Genomic DNA, 24,006 nt, shown 5'->3' with positions numbered 1-24,006 from the left:
ATTTATTTGATGAAAAATATAGTAAAAACAGCAATACTGTGAAAAAAATAATTCACCTATGTATTTTAATATATTTTAAATTGTAATTTATTCCTGTGATGGCAAAGCTGAATTTTCAGCTCCAATGTTCAGTGTCACATGACCCTTCAAAAATCATTCTAATATGCTGATTTGATGCTCAAGAAACATTTCTGATTATCAAAGCTGGAAACTGCTTGATATTTTTGCAAAACCATAATACATTTTATTGAATTTTTTTTTTTTTTTTTAAGATTCTTTGTTAAAAAAAAACAAGTTTAAAACAAAGTATTTATTTGAAATCATTTTTTTTGTTTTGTTTTGTTATTTGTTTTTTTTTGTGTTTTTTTTTTTGACCTTGTATAATATCTATATATATAATTATATATATATATATATATTATAAATATATATATATATATATATATATATATATATATATATATATATACACACATATATATATATATACATACATATATATATGAAAAGCACTTTGATGAATACACCCTTGCTGAATAAAGGTAATAATTTCCTCTAAAAATCTTACTGATTACAAACTTTTGAAAGAAGTGTATTTAATCATTTCTCTCCACTGAGCTAAAACTGGACCACTGGGTCAGTGAAATTAACTCAAACTTGTAAATGAATCATTTAGAGTGGTTTAGTCATCAGCCAATTAATCAAAAAGACATAAACAACTCATTCATATTTAAACTGGCCATTTGTCTAACTTGTTTTATGTGATTCAAAAAGCCTTGTATGTTGAATCAAATGTAAGTGTGAAGGCTGTGCGTGATATAGGCTTACCATCTTTCCAATGGCACACACTGTATAAAGGTCATCATGTAATTTTCACTATTCACAACTTTCAGGAAGTTGGCACCGCAAGGTCGTCTTGACGAGCTCTATCTTTCTGACCATAGCCCCCCAGCTCAAGTGAGCCTTCCTTTTATTCCTGATCTCCATACGGAGGTCGAGAAGGAACGGAACAGGCCGTTTTCCTCCCACATCCATAGATTCCAGAGTACAAGTTATGCCAACATCGAGGGGATGCACGAAAGCGGCCATGAGAGGATGCCCCCTATAGAAAAGACGCTGGCTAGCTATCTCTCTGTAGATGAGACATCCTCTCTCAAGGCTTCCTCCTTACCATCTAAGCCCCTTCAGGATACATCTCGCTTAAATGGCAGGGCATACGCAGCAGCAGGTCAGGCTGTGGCTTCGTTGCACATGAAGGCAGTGCTTTAGGCATACCAGGCTGATCTGCTGAAAGACCTGGATAAAGGGGAGGGCCTTTCCCCTGACGAGGTAGCTGAGCTGCGCCACACCACTGATCTTGCTCTCCGTTCTACTAAGCAAGCTGCCTCTGCTATGGGCAGATCTATAGCACCCATAGCAGTAACGGAGAGACATCTGTGGGTAAACCTGGCAGATATCGGGAAGAAAGAGAAGGGCTTTCTCCTCGATGCTCCGGTTTCACCTTCCAAACTTTTTGGTACCTCCATCAAGATGGTGGTCAAGAAGTTTAGGGAGGCGAAGGCTTTATTCCACGAAGGTCCAGGTCTGAGCCCGAACAATGCACAGGTCCTGGCCCGTCTTGGTGTGAGGATCAGAGACGGGCACAGAAGGCTAGTGTCATGACTCATGCCCCTCCCCCACCTGTGGGTGGGGCTAGGAGGAAGTACGGGTCAAAGGGAGGTAGGCAAGACATGAGGGAGGTGATGACCAGAGTAAGACCTAAACATCTACTCGCCTCCCTCGGGGGGTTTAACATCTGCTCTCATCTTCCCCTTCCTAAATTTCCCTATAACCACAATCAATTCCAAGGTCAGGTAGGAATCTCCTGTGCCTGCACTGCAGTCTCTTATGCTGGACCTATGATATCTTGGTCGGATCTGTGTCCTACATAGTAACCACCTTACTGATGGTCCAGACTCGAGGCTTCTTCGAGCTTCGCTTCTTGAACAGAGCTCATGCGCAGGACCCATAGTCTTCCAAATGGCTAATTTAGCTTGTCTAACTATAAAATTTGCCAAGGTACACTGTTCTTTATGTGTTTTCGAATACTTGCATCCATAAATAAAAAATGTCTTATTAAAACAAAAACCTAAATTCCCAAGTATTCTTTCCAACACTGTAAACAGTGGTACTAGCCTAGAACATTCAGCAAAAACATGAAACACAGTCTCTGGTTTGATACAAAAAATACAGGGTGATGAAACAGACATATTGAACTTAGAAACAAAACTATTTGTAGGTAACACACAGTGCAATATTGTCCACTGCAAATCTCCAAAACGTTTTGGAAGTGGACCTTTAGTTTTTTTTTCCTTTCTCTTTTTTTTTTTTTTTTTCTTTTTGTTTTTTTCTTCTTTTTTTTTTTTTTTTTTCTTTATACATTAGCCTCCAAGAAGCAGAAAGTTCATCAGAAACCATTAGATGTTCTTTTCATTTTGTATCACATCTATGATTAATATCTTCAAAATAATTAGTCTTTACACACATCTGATAAAACTCTTTTTTTCCAACTGCTTGAAAATCAAGCTCTTATAGCCCCTTGAACTTCAACAACTTCCCCTCTTGGAAACTCTGTGCAAACCCTTGGGGACAAAAATAACTTAAGGAAGGAACATTGCATCGATTCACCAGACAGAAAACAATTTACAAAATGTAGAAACTGAGAAGGAAAAGCAGCTTTCAGACTGTTTATGAAATGTTTCACCATCCTCACAGACCTAAATCCCACTTGTTTACAAATTTCAATTGTTGGTCTCCATTTTCTGGAAGCAATATCAATTAGATGTGCAACTTTTGTCAAACCCTTCTCAATCAATGTTTTAACAATGATATCAAATGTATAAACATTGCCACCAAGATAGGGGTTATAAAACAGTGGTTCGTTCAGACCAAAATGGTAATTTTCTCGTCTAAATCCCTTAAAAATAAGGATTTAAAACTGAAACACAGAATTTTACATCAAATATAAAATTCCAACTGTATTGGGACATCAAAAACAATTGCTTATCAAGGGAAAAAACACCAAAAGTTCTAAGCAAAGCCAAGCCAAATGACACCCATTGTATAGAAAGCTCCCTAACATAAAGTAAAGTCTGAGCAACTTTCAACCTCATAGCTTTAACTTTGTCTGCCAAATCGATCAATCCCTGTCCTCCTTCATTAACTGGCAAGAAAAGAATTGCAGGGGAAAGCCAGTGATGGCCATCCCCAAAAAAATCAACATAAATCTTCTGTATATGTCGCAATAGGATTTTTGGTGGATCAAGTACATTTAACCGATGCCACAGCATAGAAGCAGCCAAGTTATTAATAATAAGCACTCTACCCCTATATGAATGTTGAGGGAGAATCCACCTCCACTGTCAATTAAACCTTCCCAATTTTTCTCCATATAATGATCTTTCCCCATAAAAACCCCAAGCACTTTAAACCCTTCCAAACTCCAAGAACAGTGCTGAGGAAGTACCGGAGGACCTCCATTTTCCCATTTGCCCAACAAAAAAGATGAACATTTATTCCAATTTATTCTTGAGGAAGAGACTCTCTGATAGATATTAAGCGATGCTATCATTTTCTTAACATCTTCATCCGTCCTTATTACCACAGTGACATCATCAGCGTATGCACTTAGTTTAACTTTTACCAAATCTGTGCCAGAAGGGCACACTGTGGAAATCCCACTTAACTGACGTCTCAGAACTGCCAAGAGTGGTTCAATAGAGTGAGAGAGAGACTTTGTTGTATACCTCTGCCAACTAAAAATGGTCTCAATAGGGTGTCATTTATTTTGTGTACAATATCTGTGTACAACAGCTTGACATAAGAAATAAATGATGGACCAAAACCAAAAGCATCAAAACATTTAAAAAGAAAGCCATGATCAGTTCGATCAAAGGCTTTCTCCTGGTCCAAAGAAACAAAACCTACATCAAGTTTATACACCTTAGCAAAGGAAATCAGGTCTCAAACCAGAAAAAGATTGTTAAAAATGGATCAGTCTGGAATACAATAAGATTGATCTGCATTAATCACTGAAGATATACAAAGTTTAAGTCTATTAGTTAAAGCGCTGGAAATTAACTTGTAGTCAACTCCGAGCAATGATACAGGATGCCAATTTTTGATGTCTCCAAGGTCACCCTTCATAGGCAGTAAAGTTATCATGGCCCTCCGAAGGCTCACATATAATGTTCCTCTTTCCAGACACTCCAAGAAGACAGAAAACAAGTCCTTTCCAATCACCGACCAAAACTGTTTATAGGAATTCCATCCAACCCTGGAACTTTTCCTGAAGAAAGTTCATGAACAGCTACAGTCATCTCATCAAAAGTCAAAGGTTGATCAAGTCTAGATTTCTCCTATTCTGCAAGATGATGTAAATCTTGAAGTAGAATGTCAGCCATTTCATCATCACAGGGTTCCGAATTTTAAAGATTCTCGTAAAAAGATAAAGCATGAGACATTATTCCATGATCATCAGTCACTTCTCCTCCTCCTGAAAGTTTCAAATGGCATAAAATCTTCCTATTAACAGTCTTTTTCCGCAGACTAAAAAAATTAAGATGTTGGAGCATCCATGTTGTTAAAGGAAGTAAACCTCGCATGGATAAGTGTCTCTTGGCCCTTTCTTCCAAAAGATTACGTAAAAAAAAAAATAATGAATTCCTTTCAAGGCGTTCAGCAGTGTCCAGCTCATCTGTTTTATCATCAGTGTAAAAGATATGCACATAAATTCTATCAGATCTAGCTCCAGATATCATATTAGAGTTTACTTTCATCCTCTGGCAAAAAAAGTTTAATTTGTATTTTACCGATATCCCACCACTGACTTAGGTGCAGCGTTTTTCTCTCTCTCCAGGTCTCCCAAAAATGGTGAAAGAGTGCATAAAATTGTGATCTTGCAACAGTTTACTATTCAATTTCCAAAGTGAGTGCTTAAAAGTGCTCATTGTAATAGAAACTTCTACGCACATAAATTCTATCAGATCTAGCTCCAGATAACATATAACACCATACATCAAACCAGGAATAATTTTCATTGCACATAAATTCTATCAGATCTAGCACCAGATATCATATTAGAGTTTACTTTCATCCAGGTATATTGTTTATTCAGAGGGAAAGCTTCTCTCCACACATCCACAAGACAATGATAAGTTATCAAATTTTTAAGTTCATACGACGGCTATGTGGTTCTTCATGGTTCCTATATAGAGTATGGTTTATAGTACAATTAAAATCCCCAGCCAGAACAACAATTCAATCCTGCAAAACATTACTAAGAGCAGTCTTCAATTTTCTAGAGAAGAGAGTTCGCTCCGAACCAATATTTGGGGCGTACACATTAAAAAACGAAAAATTAAATCCATGAACCGTTACATCAACATGCAACATTTGACCAGGAACCAATTCAAAAACACTAACAGGTTGCTGCTTATATTCTGGTCCAAAGAGAATGGCAACCCCTGCACTAACACTAGAACCATGACTTAGTATAGCCTGCCCCTTCCATTCACTTAACCATTGTACTTGATTATTTGAATCTGTATGAGTTCTATTCTATTCTACTATTCTAGCCCTCTTTATCATAATATAATCAAAAAGACTAAACCTTTTAACAGCGTCATGACACAAATTGATATTTTAAGTACCAAATCTCAAGGATGTCATGACAAGAAGAAGAAAATAACCATAAAAATGCATCCAAGCCATATCACTTTTTGCCTTGCAAAAGCAAAATACTTCTTACATTACAGAGAATCTTTTTAAGGCGGTACCGTTTTGGTCTATCAAGCTCATCAAAGGTTGCCTTCCGTGTAGCTACAGTACAAGATATCAGAAATAATTTAAATCTTTAAAGTATGACTCAATACTGGTCTTACGAAGCCCTTTTGTATTGTCAAGAAAAGCATTAATCTGCTGTAATGAATAAAGTTTACTCCTACCTTCAGAAGTATTCTCTGAGTCCACGTCATTCTCATCTTTCCTTGTCTTCCTTATCCAAATCCTCCCTCTGTAGCTTTAAATTCATCACCTCTTGTGAAACATTGTCTTCTTGACTCTGATCGAACAATTCATCAGTATTTATTTTAACATTACTTTCTTTAGATTGTGATTCTCCGGTGATTCGGCCTTGTGCGCATCATTTGCATTCACCTGCTCTGAACTCAACTCTGGCTGAGTGAATACGGACATGTCATTTTTATCTCCACAGCACTATTACTGGAATCAGCTGACAGGGATCTTCCCTCGTGCACCTCGTGCAAACTACTCTGCATTTATTCTACTCCGGCCTGTGGAGGTTGTAACGACACAGCATCCACAGTTATAACGGAACTTCGCACCCTGTCATTTTCCACATTAACAGTCAAATCTCCATTAGCGCCATTATTCCCATTACGATTCGGGCAATTCTGCCGGACATGACCAAATTCACTACAAACAAAACATTTCATGGACTCCAAGTTAGTAAAATAGTGTAGTCCTTACCCTCAATAGGGTTAATTTCACCGACAGGTTCAAAGGATCACTCTGAGAATTAAGAATCATGAAAGCCTGACGCCGAGAAGACATTACATGTTTGAGTTCGGGATTTTTGCATCCTAGCGTAATCATCTTAATGGGACATCTCATGAGTATTTCCACCAATTTCTAATTTTTAACAAATGGTTATGAGGTATGTAAATGAGTTACATTTGACAAGACAATCATCTTTGATGGGCTCCACAGAGGCAAAATGGGCAAAAACATTTCATTGATCATTAGTCTGCCCTGGCTTTGACTCAAGAAAATAACTAGGGTAAACATACCCATTAATCACACTTACATATTTGAGCTCAGATTATAAAAAGAAATAATTATGTATTATCATACTAACAAATTTATGTGTTTATTACTAGATACCTCCTGTAATTTCAAGTCAGTCAGATCATTGCACACTGAGATATGAGTCTGTCTGGTGGCCATTTTAAAAGCTGTCTAAAAACTTTCACCAAAATAGTAGCTCCATAAATGTGAATTTTTTTTAGATATTTTATCCTTTATTTTTGGAAAGTTTCACTACTTTTTGTAAAATTAAGAGATTAATGTTTAGACTTTTGCAGATTATAACCTGGAATTTGGATGTGGGAAATAATTACAGTTAGATCCAAAGATAGTTTTAGCATCATAGAACAGAAGCTACAGAACACAGTTAGCTGACTGGCTGTATAAAATTATGTGCTACACTAATAAATTACTTCACAGGCATTACTGGTTTGTACTTTTACATCCATAATATTATAAATGTACAGATTATTGCTGGTCTGGGGTTTTAAACTGCTGTATTTTTTTGTATATTATTTTAAGGTTAAAGCTTAAAGGGTGCACTACTATAAAAATCACAGCTTCAGTGTGACATCATTAAGAAAAAGTATAATTTCATAGATATTGTTAGTTGTTAATAATAAAATGTGTATGAACTTAATACATGACAGATTATTTATTTTGACATTTTAATAAATATTACATTCAACTTATTAAAAATTGTTTCTGCTCCCATTAAGCTCATAGTGCTCTTATGGAGCTAGAATTGTGTCTTTATTACATGCGAGAAAATAAAAGAAATCTGAGAGAAAAAAAAAGTTTGAGAGAAAAAGTTATCACCCTGATAGCAAAAAAGCATTTCATGAGAGAAAAAATAATATTTGAGAGAAAAAGTTTTCATACCAATAGCAAAAAATAATAATATTTGAGAATAAAAAAAGTTTTGAGAGAAAGTATTTTCTCATAGAACATAAAAAAATATATAAATTTGAAATTTTTAAAATTGAGAAAAAAAAGAAAAAAAATCTCTCTCAAAATACATTGAAAAAAACTCTCATATATTTTTTGCTATCAGTGTGAAAACATTTTCTCTAAAAAAAAAAAAAAGTGTTTCTCTCGAAACGCTTTTCTTTGCTCTCGATGCAATTTCTTGCTCTCGTGTCAGGATTTTGCTTTCACTGTGAGAATTGTGTCATGGGGGGGGGGGCACGTTCCTATTGGCCAGTCGGGTGAGCATCGTCTTGCAAACTCACCTGGTTTATACTATTTTTAAATCAAATGCCAAATGAATGTTTTGATTTAGATAGTTGCACACCTTATTTAGTGAGTACTGAGCTAGTTTCTACCTTTGCACTTGCTAGCCTCAAAGCACCTGAAGAGTAACTGCTTGTTCATACAACCTCCTGTACAACTTTCAACTAACCTTAGTATGCATGGAAGGTGGCAACCCTATAGCTAGCTAACGTTAGACAGTGATTGATATACCGTTTCTCACTAAATAAGGCGTGAAACTATCTAAATCAAAACATTCATTTGGTATTTGATTTAAAAATAGTATAAACCAGTTTGCAAGTTTACCTAGCATGATGGCTGTTTAGCTTTACTAGCGATTAGCAAGCAAATAATATAATACACATTCATTCATGAATATGAGTGCTATTTTTTAATGTTTAATCTTCAGTGATACTGAACTTGCTCAGCCAGCTGTGTGTCATCATCTTACCCAAACATTGGAGTGTCCGTGCTCAACTAAACTAGCCATAAGGCAGAGGCGGCATCTATGCAGGTGAACTGAACAATGGTGTAATGATTCAGTTCGACTCCTAGGACAAGACGATGCTCACCCGACTGGCCAATAGGAACGTGGCCCCGCCCATGACACAATTCTCACAGTGAAAGCAAAATCCTGAAACGAGAGCAAGAAATTGCATCGAGAGCAAAGAAAAGCGTTTCGAGAGAAACACTTTTTTTTTTAGAGAAAATGTTTTCACACTGATAGCAAAAAATATATAAGTATTTTGAGAGAGATTTTTTTTCTCAGAAATAATTTTTAAAATTTCAAATTTATATATTTTTTATGTTCTGTGAGAAAATACTTTCTCTCAAAACTTTTTTTATTCTCAAATATTATTATTTTTTGCTATTGGTATGAAAACTTTTTCTATCAAATATTCTTTTTTCTCTCATGAAATGCTTTTTTGCTATCAGTGTGATAACTTTTTCTCTCAAACTTTTTTTTCCTTTCAGATCTTTTATTTTCTTTATGTAATAAAGACACAATTCTAGCTCCATATGCTCTCTTTAAGCTCTTCCACACTGAACGTCTATGTAAATACTTAATAAACAAACTTTAAATATTAAGTGATGGTTTTAACTTTAAGTTAATCGATTTTCTATAGATTCTGTCAACTCAAATCTTCAGACTGGCTCTGATCTTAGGCAGCTACTGTGAACTTCTCCAGACTGTAAATCAGTGGAAAATCATGGTAAATATTGTGTAGTGTATTCCAGCCTTAAGAGAAGATAGACAAGCTGACACCCATTAATAAGAGGCTTGTTTCTGTGTTCATCCCTGTGAATAAAATGTTTTATTGGTTTGTTTTATTTGATTTTTGAATTTGTGTTACTTAGCTGAACATGGACTAGTCTAGATGTTGCAATGTGCTTAAATGACACTTCATTATGAATATATAACTAATCAAATTGAATGCCTTGTTGCTTGATTTTAATGTTCTGTTTTTTTTGTGATTGACTTTGTACATAAAAAAAATCAATTATTCTTTAAAAAGGTTGTTTAAAATAAACAAGAATTTTTAATAAAACATGATATAAGCTTAATGGGAACAGTGGTGTGCTTAAAGGGTACAAACATGTTCCCATTAAGCACTGCCAGACTTTTTACATTTAATTTTGTATATCTTAATTGAAATGCTTTTGTCATTTAATCTTTTATTTTAACATAACTTTTTGTACTGAAACCAATATCTTGTGGTCTGAAAATGTCTCAGTGTAGATTTTGGTGAGCTTAATAGGTACGTTTACCCTATCGCCTTATTCATGCGAGAAGCAGATCTGATATTTACGCCACCGACAGCAGCACTCACGGCTACTAGACAATCCTCTACTGATACAGACGCGTCAGGCATACATTTGCAGCCATGTCCGAGTCAGTTGTGAGAAATTACCCGCATTTGTCCCCATTTTCCCCACTCACTGACCGAAGTCAGCCAAAAAAATAAAAAAAAACTACTACTTTACCAAACACAATTCAAGAAATATAAACTCAACCACAACAACTCTCACCCACCCCAAACTCAGTTCACCCGCTCCAAGCATGCAACACGCACAGACAGAGAGAGAGAGAGAGAAATGACAATGAACTGTGTTTAGTTGCTTCAAAAACAGCGATTTCATCACCACGTTGCTAGGGTTGTAAAATACTTAAGTAATTTTAATTGATTACTGTACTTAATTATTATTTTGGGGAATTTTTAACTTATGGACATTAAATATGTTTAACGGAAGCTGAAACATGCGCCGTTGATGTGAGAGCCAGTGATCATTGTTTTAATGCATCAAGCACACACATTTCTACTTCAGCTATGACTTCAGGACATCAGGTAAATGTCTAGCTTCAAAAGTTTACCATCAAATATGAGAAAGCATATTGAGGTAGCAAAGATGCTTTTTTCCAATCTGTTTCCTATCTGTTTGATAAATCCATTAGCTGTGTAATATATTCGCTGAATGCACAAGATTGAGATCAAATAAATAAGTGATGAGAATTTAAATACAATTAATTAATTTGTGGGAATGATTGCTTTTTTAAAATTAAATGTTACAAATCTCCCAAAAAAAAAGTGTTTAAATGAACATTGCATATTAAATTAATTGTAATTCATGTTTAATGATGTTCTTACCAGGTAGTAGATAAGTTGTATTTATAATACATCATTATATGACACATTGAGTAGCAATTCATAATTTTTGATTCTAAATAATTATATGATTTACTCATTAAATAACCTAATTAGTTGCAAATAATTATATATCAATATTCCTGAGAAAAAACTTTAAAGCTTAATTATCGCTTTAGACAGTGACGTTGAATAGACAACACAAAAAAAGTAACCTTTCAAAACGTTAATTTTGTATGTTTTAATTCTATGACTCTTTTCATTAATTCAACACTTTCTTGAATTCTGTATGGAATATGTTTCTGGCATCTGCATCACATCTTGCTCTTCACCCAAAAATGAAAATCATATAATCATTAACTAATTTTCATCACATCCCAAATACTTACTACTTACTTTCTTCAGATGAACACAAGCAAAGATTTTTAGTCCATTTAATGCAAGGGGACAGGAACTCTTCAGAAACCACTCAAAGTGGACATGAAGGTTAAGTTTAAAATCATTTAGCTTAAAAAGACACTGATTCATCAACAGGGGTTGTATGAGTTACTGTCATATTCACTTTGTGTAGTTTTTGAAGTGTCATTTTTGGACGTCCCATACACTTGCATTATACAAAGAGAGATGAATTTTTTGTTTGTGGTCATCTGATGAATGAAAGCCATAAATATATGGGTACTTTTCAGAAGTGGAAAGTAAAAAATTACATTTACTTGTGTTACTGTAATTGAGTAGCTTTTTTGTGTACTGCTACTTTTTAAAGTAATTTTTAAAATCTGTAATTTTACTTTTACTTAAGTATATTTTATTTTGAAGTGTTGTACTTCGCTACGTTTTAAAACACATTAATAGCTCCCTGGAAACTACTGCATTAAATAATGGGTAGGAGGGCAAACTGGTGCTAAATTCACAAGAAAGATGCAGATGGACAAAACAGGCATTAGTGGTGCAGACACCGCTGAAACTGAAACTGAAACGTCATATTCTAAAGCTGACCTTGAAGGAAATGAAGTGAACCCCTGGCCATATTTATGCTCTATTATGTAGTGTAAGCTCCTAGGGAGACCAAACTAGCAGCTTATAAAATCTCGACAAGACATCAATCCTTCACAAGCATGTAGAGGTAAGCTAAATAATTGCACCTTGGTTAAAATGAAGCTTTGACATTTTAGCAAGAGGTTTTGCACAAATTAGCCAAAAAGACAGTGGTGCGGAGCGTACAAAATATATCGTCTGCGATAATATCATAATTGTTGTTTTAATGATGTGCTCACACATTTAGAGTGCGTACTTTAATTCAGTAAACAAGTCAATTAAGAGTCTTGCATTTTAGACACCATATTGCCTGTTTTTAATCTATTTCTACAACAAAAAATAATTCCAAACACAGCCAAGTTTTGCATCTCTGAGCAACATGACAGTGTTTCGTTCCTGAATGAATCAACTGTTTAAATGATTCGGTTCATTTGCAATCTATATGCTTTATTAATAAGGTGAATTTAGTCATCCAGTGTTTTAGAATGTCCCCAAACCGTGCATTAATAAGCATGCACTGACTATTTCATATTTCCAAGTTCAAAACAAAACTCTATGAACCACTCCATTGTGAACGTATGGAGCTGAACCACTACAAGCTGTAAGTAAACAGGAAGTGTTTTTCGAACTCAACTGGTTTTGCGAGAAAACGCAAAAGTTTTGTGAGAGAAGCAAATGTTTCGCGAGGGAACGCAAATAAAATTGCCAGAGAATGCAAAAGTTTTGCGAGGTAATGCAAATATATTTGCGAGAGAACGCAAAAGTTTTGCGAGCTAACGCAGTTTCTCGAGGGAACGCAAAAGTTTCGCGAGGGAACACAAAGTTTCTCGAGGGAACGCAAAAGTTTCGCGAGGGAACACAAAGTTTCTCGAGGGAATGCAAAAGTTTCACGAGGGAACGCAAAGTTTCTTGAGGGAACGCAAAGCATTTGAAGAATATTTTTTCCTCCTACCCCGATTTTTTTTCACTCACCCCAAATTTTTTCCACCATCATGTCCTTTTAGGGGCTCTGTAAAATACTTTTCATTTTAATTGAGTAAAATTTTCACTGAGTATCTGTACTTTTATTTGAGTATAATTTTTGAGTACTTTTTATACCTCTGCTCGTTGCTGAGGAATATAATGTAGCAATCTAGCATCTAAGCTATTTTATTAATAAAAGGTGCAGGACAGCGTTTATGTGGAAAGCGCAATCTGCGATCAATGAGCTCTCTTTTTCTGTGTGTGTGTGTGTGTGTGTGTGTGTGTGTGTGTGTGTGTGTGCCAATGTGCGAGTGATACAGCTGAGGTCAGTTTACATGTCCCGTTCAGAATCTGCAAAATGTTAATTATTTTACCAAAATAAGAGGGATCATACAAACTGCATGTTTTTTTTTTATTTAGCACTGACCTGAATAAGATATTTCAAATAAAAGATGTTTACATATAGTCCACAAGAGAAATAGTTGAATTTAAAAAAAATGACCCTTTTCAAAAGTTTACATCCCCTTGATTCTTAATACTGTGTTGTTACCTGAATGATCCACAGCTGTGTTTTTGTTGTAGTTGTTTTTTTGTGATAGTTGTTCATGAGTCCCTTGATTGTCCTGAACAGTTAAGCAGCCTGCTGCTCTTCAGAAAAATCCTTCAGGTCCCACTATTTCTTTGGTGTTCCAGCATTTTTGTGTATTTACACCATTTCCAACAATGACTGTATGATTTTGGGATCCATCTTTTCACACTGAGGACAACTGAGGGACAGAAAATGCTTACTGCTGCTCCAAAAGGAAAAACCATGCATTAAAAGCTGGGTGGTGAACTGTATACACTACTGTATTCATGTATATACTGTCAACTATATATACATGAAATACCAATCCAAACAGAAATTTTCACTTATTTTTACTGGAAAAACAAGACACAAATACTAAAAATATACTAAAGCATATGATTATTCACACTGTAATCTGTGTATCACACTGAAACCATGTGATAGAGATAATGAAGGGCTAGTTTCAGGTTATTTAATGTGCAGATGCTTCCCAAGACAGTCACTTGGGCATTTTAAATCATTGCTGTGAAGATTTTAACATCCAGTCTTTCGCTATTCTTGTCTGCATGATCTAATGCATCTCTGCTTGAATGTGTGAGTGAGCGGAAAATGGGCTTGAGTGGAAATGAATTGCAATTGTAAGCACATATTATGATCGTTGACAGTGATAATGGTGGTTTGCATGTGATGCCAGTGTATTAAATGATTGAATCTAAATAGTGTCAAGTCAGATACACTGCAGTTAACATTTCCATCTTTTTTGCAGGCTGATCATCAAACACAAGTTTTTAAATAATTTTTTGATTTGTAGAATAAAAATGTCATCAATTACCCATATTGCCCCTGTGGAAAAACTGTTCATGATTCAGCAATAAGAAATAGACAGCACTCCATCAGCAGATCTTCTGTTTGCTAAAGGCCCCTGCATGATTCCTAAGAAACTGGAGATAACAATTCCAGGGAAGATTAATCAAAAATGTAAATGTTTGCACTTTGAATTATATGTATACTACTGTTCAAAGGTGTAAGGTCCATGCACTTGGCCCAAGGAAGGTATCCAGCGGTGGTTGAAGGTTTCTTGCGTGTTCGGCCTTTTCAGCACGTTAAGTTATTTAATTTAAGTTAAACTCTAATCTGACTCCATTTTATTATGAACTCGAATTTAGATTGTCATATGAATTGGTTGTATGTCTGTTTCTAATTAGTATTCTTATTCTTAGGACATTTGATTATTCTAGTTAACTCCTTACTTTATATTTGCTCGTTCATTAGGAATCTATGTCGCTCAGGGTGCCTCATGTCGGCCATCTACATTGGCCCCATGATCACTAACTCGCCAGTCTGATCATTAGCCAGAGGTTATAACTAATACTATTTAATATGTTGCCCATGCTTACCATTCTTTAAATAGTATTTCTGTTTAGTCCCCTACAGTTACCCATGTACAAGTTAATGCTCAAAACAATAATCAGCGGTTATTCTAGTACTATTTGTCTAGCCCCGATAGTTAATATAACTACGTACAACTTAATTAAAGCTGAGACAATAACCAGCGGTTATGACCATGATGTGCCCCATGCTCCATCTATCCTGAGATCTAGTTTGCACTTAACCTTGGACGCAGATTTGGGGAAAAATACACCTTCACTTAATTTGCTTGAGAAAATCATTTCAGAGTAAATCAGAATAAAATCTAATTTTATTATCAGTCAGATAAATATGTATTATGCTAATTACATAGCCAATTCAAAGATATCAAATCAATACAAGACATCAAATTCTTAAAGATGAATCTAAGAGTAAGATGCATACCTGACTTTTTAGAAAAATTCATAGTATGAAGTGTGTGGACTAGTGCTGTCAAACAATTAATTGTGATGCATCCAAAATAAGAGTTTTTGTTTACATAATATATGTGTGTGTACTGTGTATATTTATTATGGATATATAAATACACACACATGCATGTATTTATTTAAGAAAAATGTTATGTTTATATATTTAATATTTTTATATATGATACAAATTATATTAATATAAATATATACATACAGGTAAATGTTTTTAAAATGTATGCTGTATGTGTGTATATTTATATATACATAATAAATATACACAATACACACACATATATTATGTAAACAAAAACTTTTATTTTGGATGCAATTAATCGCGATTAAAAGTTTGACAGCAGTAGTGTGGACACACTTCATCCTTTGGACTCATTCCGGCTACAGAAGGCCCTGATCCTCTTGCAACATTTCAAGTCAAGTCAAGTTCAGCTTTACTGTCTTTCCGCTACATGTGTGGACATAGAGTGGAACGAAATGTCATGCCTCACAGGACCACGGTGCTACATAAATACAGACATACAACAATGTAAAACAGTATAAACCTATAAATATACTTTATATAAATGTTTACCCATACATAAGCTAAAAAATATAAACTATACAAATGCTTCACATAAACACTGTACCTATACACAACTGACCTATAGACAGATTTTGAATATGAATATACTATACATAAATGTTTACCTACACACAGACTGAAAAAGAAAAATATATATACAAATGCTTCACATAATACTGTACATGTGCAAAGAGAAACATTGTAAGTCTTTTGTGGGATTATGTACACACAGCAGTGTGTGTGAAAAGTGTCTAGTGCGCATAGAGGAGAATTGCACAAAATAGATTTGAATTGAAAATGTCCAGGATGGAGGGGAGAGGGACACCGATGATCTTTGCAGCTGAGTTCACTGTCCTCTGGAGGGTGTTGCGGTCTGCTGCACTACAGTTCCCATAGCAGACAGTGATGCAGCTGGTCAGCACGCTCTCTATGGTTCCTCTGTAGAATGTGGTGAGAATGGGTGGAGGGAGACTTGTAATTAGTACTTTCTTAAGTTCTTCAGAACAAGACAAACATCCCCAGAGATGGAGACAGGAACTAACAAATGGAATTTGCACTGAGTTTATCACCCCTTGAGACAAAAGGCATTTTGCATGAAAGACACTTGGAAATGGCACACCCTCTACAGCGAGCAAAAAATCTCTTTACTCTTAGGATCTGTATTACGTTTTAGCCTACTTCTTGTAAAATTGAGGCCATTGCACCAGTCGCCCTGAGACAATTCAAATGACACCAAACATGACTTTAAATATTACTTGCATTCATGTAGAACATTATACTATTGACCATTCTGAGTGAACTAAGTGGAGGAAGGATGGGGAAGGGAAAGGAAGGGGATAATAAGGATGTGAGAGACATTTTCCTGCATTTTCCCTCAGTGGGATGTGGAGACAGATGTCTGTATGTTAATGCACTGTGTGTGTATTATCCGTAGTGTGTGAGGTTCTATAATTCTTACAAAGGAGATTTGGAGATTTTATTACGCTTCTGAAAGATGTCTCCTGTGCTCATCAAGACTGTATTTATTTGATCAAATATACAGTAAAACAGTTTAAAATAATTTAACCTTTTTTTATTTAAATGTGTTTTGTTGAATTTTCAGCGGCCACATGCCATTTGTAACATTATAATGTCTTTACTGTCACCACTGTTACTGATCAGGTAACAGAAGAAAAAAAACCAAGAGAATACCTTGAAAGGGGCAAATATTTCTTCATACCACTATATATAAAGTAAAATGTGGCGTTTAAAGTGAAATTAAAAGCCTTGTCGTGGGCAGGTCCTTACCATCTCATCCCACTCTTTCCCAGACACTGAAAATCCCTTAAACATCGATTCAAGACCTTAATTGATATGGATGTATCACTACCATAACTGGTTCAATATTGCTTTTAATTTTCAGTGCTTTTATAAACTGACAGCATGTCGCGAGATGGAAATCAGCAGGAGGCACGATGAATGTCTTTTACTGTTACTACTGCTGACATCTAGTGTTCAGATGAAGAAGTACGTGGAGTTGGCTACTGTTGTTATTATTTCTATTCCCGTGTATTAATTATAATTAATTATTCATTAAAATGTTTTATACACAATTTTCCCATAACATATTTTCTAAACAAATTAGGCCACAAAATTCGAAATAAATAAATAGATTGACTTACTAGAAGCAAGTCTGTTTAATAATGCTATTCAGGATATGCTTAGAGACATATTCAACACAATATATAAATGTAAATATATGTAATATATATAAATGTGATACATATAAATGTACTAATGTAATGTAGCCTAATACATAGTAACTTCGTATGTAATCTAGATTACATAATCAGATTTAATATATATATATATATATATATATATATATATATATACATACAATTACTTGTAATTAGATACAAAACACTTGTAATCAAAGGCACTTATTTCATATTATTCATCAAATAGCAATAAATTAGTCATAATTTATAGATTCTCCCCGAGTTCTGACTTTTTCCTTTTTATTTTTTTTTTTTTTGAATAACCTATATCACTGATATGCATTCAGAAAGTCTTTCAGTTTTGGACATTCACATTAAGACTAGTCAGGTGGCTGTAATTACACAGAAAACTGAGAGGCCACACAGCATTTGACCACTGGATTTACAAAAAATCATTTCCGTTTTAAAAAGTGTTTTCTCAATATTTCAACATTGCATCAACTATGAACACATTGATTTTTATTTAAATATCACTCAGTGGGTTATTTCATGTTTTACTGTCTTTGGAAGGCTTTTGTTTCTAAAACATGCTAAAATGCACAAATTCATATTATTTCCTATTTAAATGTAATACAGAATCACGGTTTTGTTTTTTTTTTTTTTTTTTGTGTTTTGTGTGTGTGTTTTGTTTTGCTCACAGTTCATAGTTAAGTTATCAAAAAGTGCTCAGATATTACATAAAAGTACAGTATATTACCTAAAATGTGTAGGCTAATGTAATGGATTAGTAACTACAATTTTTGTCATGTAATTTGGAATAATCTACTCAGCACTGCCTCGACTTTTAATGTAGACTAATTACAACATAAACGTACAGGTCTGTATGTATTTTATATAGGCTATGCTTTGAGTATTTGCATTTTGTTTTACAAAAAAACGTTATTCGTGTTCTAAAACATTTTTAAACAAACCATTAATCTCAGCTTTGCTTATTTAAATGCGCATTATGCCCTACTGATGGCGCCAGTGCTTGAAAGACTAGGCCTACTTGAAGTAAATAAATTATTTGTACTGCTGTATATGGGGATTTTATTTTTTTATTCACTGTGGACTAAATATATTGCGAAACAATGTACTAATTCATCAAAACACTGTAGCTATATGGGCTGTGTACTAGCATATGCAGTCATGTTTATGAGAAAATGAAACTGAAAGAACACAGGTCGTGTGTCATTTATGAATATGGCTTCGAACTATCAAGATGATTCGGGTGAGTTTCATACAGTCTATATTCCGGTATCAATGAAACAAAATTGCATAACACACACGATGTAAGTTGTCTACAAGCCCACTTAGTCTAGAGAAGGCAGTCTTTTCAGCAATGTATCGATCTCAAGTATTGCGGTGATTTTACAGCTTTTCTGTGGTTCCGTTTAACACTCTCTCTCGGTTAATGTGTCATCCTGTTTTCTAAAACCAGTCGAGAACACTTGTCAAATGTTTTACTACAGTGAATATTTCACGGGGTGTGTTCGTTCCGGAAAAGTCGCCAAGTTAAAGTTGATTAGTCAAGTTACTCCACCCTTAGCCAAAACTGTAAAGTTCATTTCCTCCAAATTGTATATTAATTTAAATCGTTCTCAGAATAATATTTTTTTCTTCCTAGATGAAGGCAGCTACCAGCAGTCTGAATGTCCCCCAGAGTTCAGTGACACTGACACAGACTCTGAGGCTGCCAGCGATTCTGGGTCTGACACTGAAGAAGATGCACAGACATCTAGCAAGGTACATCTCTTAAGACGTTTCAAAGGAAAGCATGTCAAAATGTACTGTATCAACAATAGCCTACTCAATAAAAAGGGAAAGTACCTTCCACAAAACATTCTTAAGCTTAAACTTAAGAAACACATTTACCTATGTAATTAAATCCATATATCTAGAAATTATGCCCACATTAAAGTATTTAAAAGCAATTATTTTTCTTAGCTTTACAACACACTGGCTCTAGGACACACTCCATGCTCTCCTGAAACCATTTTTTTTTATGTATTTTTGAATAAAATGGCAGACTGCTTTATGTCGCTAAAGCTAAATGTTAGTTATCAGTTTATGCATCCTAAGTACATCAGATTTTTGGCCTAATTTGGCTTTGAAATCTCTAAATTAAAATGTTCTGTACACTACTACCAAATGAGTAATACATATGAATAAAATATAAATAATATAACAGTCTCACAGTTCAAAAGATGATTAGTAAGAACCACATTATTGAATGTGAATGCAGCTGGAGCTTAATAGGTTAATAAATCTTAATTATGATGCTTTGTGTTCAAGCAGGATGTCTGTATGCATTACAATCGTGGTCACTGCCGTTTTGGGGACAAGTGTAGGAATGAGCACATATGCAAGGACTTCCTGAAGGGTTCGTGCAAGTTTGGTGCTGGATGTCGTCTCAACCACAACAGTCAGAGTCCATCTTCAGGACAGGGCACACGAAGAAACAGACCCTCATCTGCAGGTATGTGTGTATAGGGGTGTAAAAGTATACTGATAAATTCTGCATATTTATTATAAATGTACTGTATCAAGAATACTCAATAATTATTATTTATTTACAATAAAAAGTGAAAGTATCTTCCATAAAACATACTTAAGCTTAAACGTAAAAACATTTACATATGTAATTAAATCAATATATCTAGAAATTATGCCTACATGTAATTAATTTAAGTATTTAAAAGCAATTATTTTCTTAGCTCTACAACACACTGGCTCTAGGACACACTCCATGCTCTCCTTAAACCTGTTTTTTTTATTGTTAAATGGTGAATATAATATAATATAATATAATATAATATAATATAATATAATATAATATAATAAATATAATATAATATAATATAATATAATATAAGAGAGGAGACGAGGAGACACAGGTGTAAACTCAAAGTAAATCGTTAATTAAAAACCAAAGGGAATACAAAGGGAAATGGCATGACGTAAGACACTGAACAAGGAAACCAGGAACAGAACACTCTTTAAATACACAACTAAACGAGGGGAAACCGAGACACACCTGAGACAAATGGAACACACTAGGAGCAGGAACAGGAAGAACCAAATATGGGCACAATGAAACACGAGGGAGAAACTAGGGCATGGAGAGCTAAACAACGACAAAACATGAACACAGGTCTGAGATTACCTCCCCTTCCCGGAAGGCGCACCCACGTGCCACATAACTTCCAACTGGGGGGGGGTGGGCACTCTGGAGGCCTCTAGGGACAGGCTTACAAGGGACAGAAGGCCTCCGGGGTGGTACCGGATCTGGGACCTATGGCAGAACAGGCAGACCATGGAGCCATGGCGGAGTGGCCTCCCTATTTCACAATCTCCTCTCTGAGTAGATCTTGTAGATCTGTTGTTTAAATTGTTCTGCTTGATAAAAATACTAAGTGGTGGAGGAACTTTTCCATTCACAATCTTAAACAACAGACAGGCATCAGTGTATTTTGTTAAATTTTCCCAACTAAGAATATCATATTTGCCCAAAATATTGCAGTGATGGTAAGTATTGGGTTTTTTATCTAATACTTTATATACCTGCTTATACAGAGTGAGAATAGGCTTTAGTGTTGTTCCTTTAGCTTAAAACCAAGTTGTCATACAGTTTGTTAAGTGAGGTATAATCATTGAATTTATATTTATATAATTTTGCTGCTGTAGTTGTTAGACAGTTTCTTAAATACCTAAAATTAGCTAGATTATATTTAGTTATTTGCAATACTTGCTTCACTTGTTTTTTGAAAGATAAAGTGGAATCAAGGATAATACCAAGATATTTACCCTGATAGACTACCTGAATGATCTCTCCAGACACAAACATTTTGGGATCGCAGTCAGTTACAGAGTGCCTCTTTGTGAAAAACATACATACTGTCTTCTTTACATTAAGAACCAGATGTGAATCATTAAGCCATTTATTTACATTTATCATTATTGCACTAAGTTGAGAAGCTGCTAGTTGTTTGGTTTTTGCACATAAATTACGGTATCATCTGCATACATCATTTATATATAAGCTGAAAAGCAAAGGCCCCAGGATGGATCCCTGAGGCACACCAGTTTCATTGAGCAAAAGGGGAGCTTAACCCAGAAAATGTGGCCCTCCCTGGGCCAGATGTGGGAACAACAGCCCTCTCTAGGCTTAACTTGGGAACAGGAACCCTCTCTAAGCTTAACTTGGGAACAGGAACCCTCTCTACGCTTAACTTGGGAACAGGAGCGCTCTCTGGGCTGGATCCAGGTCTGACAATAATATAATATAATATAATATAATATAATATAATATAATATAATATAATAAATAATAAATAATATAATATAATATAATATAATATAATATAATATAATATAATATAATATAATATAATATAATATATGTGTAATTTTAGATCAAAGACCAATAATCCATTTCATTGACAAAAATCCATAATTTTTTTTTTAATGAATCAGCATTATTTTAGTATTTATTTACATTTATAATACTATTATAGTGTGGAAATATATATATATATATTTGAGAACTATTGTATAACTAAGTATTAGTAATTAAGTACAATCACTCATATTTTACACCCTTGCACTGTATTGCACATTATATGTTTCATTGTTGAACCAATTAGTCTGCCTCACTAATCATTTTACATTTTTTAATCACATAAAGAGACTGATGAAGAATTTGACGGGCCCTACAGATGGCAGCTGAATTTTAAAAGAGGCTGGGAGAACATTTCCAATGATCACATTCTAGAAGCCCAGTATTCACTCCCCCACACTAAAGGAATCGAGATCTATAACACCAAAGCTGGGTATGTGCAAAAAGATGAAAACTATTTTTAAAGATGAATTAGTCACCCCAAATGAATATTCTGTCATTATTTTCCCACGTTTCATTCCTGTGCACTATAACATACCATAAAACTCATCCTCTGTTACTATGTGCTTGAAATTATTATTAAATTATTGCAGCTGCTGTAATTTTAAATGAATTATTTGACTTTTTCTCATTTACATTATAGGGCTATATCAATTGATTTCACAAAAATTAGAGTTCTTCGGAAAACAAATATTAAAGTGCGGCGTATGAGCTCAAAGGATACAGAATGGCTGTGGTATTACAGATGTGACCATGGCTGGTATCAGTATGGAGACAAGGTGAGTTTTACATTAATGGATAGGTGTCACGTCCGAGGACTGTCCTGTGTTCCATGTCACATGTGTTTTTTCTCCCCATTGACCTCGTTTCTCCCTCGTGTCAGTTATGTTCATTAGTTCCAGGTGTGTCTTGTTTATTCCTTGACGAGTCCCATAATTTAAGCCCTGTGTTTTTCCATGTCTAGCGTCCGGCATGTTCGTCTATTCCCTCTGTTACGTGTGCTTTGCTTTGGTGTAAATAAAGACTTACGTCACAGATTCCTCTACATCTCCTCGCTCCGTCACAGTAGCAGCAGCATCATGACAATATGACCTGTGGACTGGACAGTCTCATTTTAATTTAATTTATCCACTAATAATATCCAAGTGGGATATACATGATTTCACTGGAGAGATTTTACTCATTTTGTCTGAACCATAATTTTTCGAAAACAAAAGTGTGTTGGAAATGACAGTAATGTTAATAACGGTGTTGTAAATTAGTTTTATGTATTTTGGAGTAAAATGGCAGCCTGCTTTATTTTGCTAAGGCTAAATGTTAGTTATCAGTTTATGCATCCTAAGTACATCATTTTTTTTTTGGCATAATTTGGCTTTGAAATGTCCACATTAAAATGTTCTGTGCACTCATTAATATTTTATGATGGATCTGGAATAAGATGGATTTTTCTAAAGGATAATTTATATTGGGTATATTCATTTGAGTTTGCGACAAAAAACAATAAAAATCTATAAATTAAAGGCATTATAAACATTACAAAGTTTTCAAGACAGTTTTGATGCATCTGTCATATAACAAAAAAGTTGATTTTTTTTTTTACATTAAAGAAGTATATATAAAAAAAAAACATGAAAAGGGTGAAACTGTATCTCACTGTTTAAGGTTATATGGATATATACAGTCGAACCAAAATTTATTCAGACACCTTCAACATTTCTCACATTATGACAGTTTATTCTCTACAGTTTAGAAAATGGTAATAAAATATGACACGAACTAGTTAAACTGTCAGAACAAATTCATCTTGATAATGTCAGATAGCTTTGATAGAAAGGTATGTACTGAATTAGTTTGGATAGCTGTCAGCTGTTAAATTTAAAGGTGCTTTATGTAAGATTTTGATGCAACTAAACATAAAAATACCATATGTTTGCAGATATTTAAGAAACATGCTAAGTTAACATACTGGTGTATCTGAAAAACAATGCTACCGTCAGTTATTCTCCTTTGAAAATGTGCATTCCGGGCCGGAATGTCGGTCTCTGTTTTGGTTTGTGAAACCCGCCCACTGCCAGTTTACCCAATTATATTTCGGCTCCCCGGGTTGCCAGTTGGCGGAAAACACAA

The 24,006-nt window shown here is 34.7% G+C and overlaps 1 protein-coding gene across 2 annotated transcripts in view; it reads left to right on the top strand.

The window, feature by feature from the left end:
- The first annotated feature begins 18,563 nt into the window (after positions 1-18,563).
- The window catches only part of LOC109093395 (protein mono-ADP-ribosyltransferase PARP12-like), a 14,673-nt gene continuing 9,230 nt past the window's right edge, over positions 18,564-24,006 (top strand). Inside the window, exons 1-5 of one of the 2 annotated variants that reach the window (XM_042722309.1) lie at positions 18,564-18,711; positions 19,108-19,226; positions 19,779-19,959; positions 22,168-22,312; positions 22,523-22,658. In XM_042722309.1, coding sequence (XP_042578243.1) covers positions 18,678-18,711; positions 19,108-19,226; positions 19,779-19,959; positions 22,168-22,312; positions 22,523-22,658 — 615 coding nt within the window. In that variant the 5' untranslated portion in view covers positions 18,564-18,677. Of the gene's footprint in view, positions 18,712-19,107; positions 19,227-19,775; positions 19,960-22,167; positions 22,313-22,522; positions 22,659-24,006 lie in introns of both variants that reach the window. The other variant, XM_042722308.1, reaches the window with a different exon arrangement.

The sequence above is a fragment of the Cyprinus carpio genome, chromosome B4, assembly GCF_018340385.1.
Source record: "Cyprinus carpio isolate SPL01 chromosome B4, ASM1834038v1, whole genome shotgun sequence".
Lineage (NCBI taxonomy): Eukaryota > Metazoa > Chordata > Actinopteri > Cypriniformes > Cyprinidae > Cyprinus > Cyprinus carpio.
The sequence above is the reverse complement of the archived record's forward strand: the minus strand, read 5'-3'. Positions and strand labels throughout refer to the sequence as shown.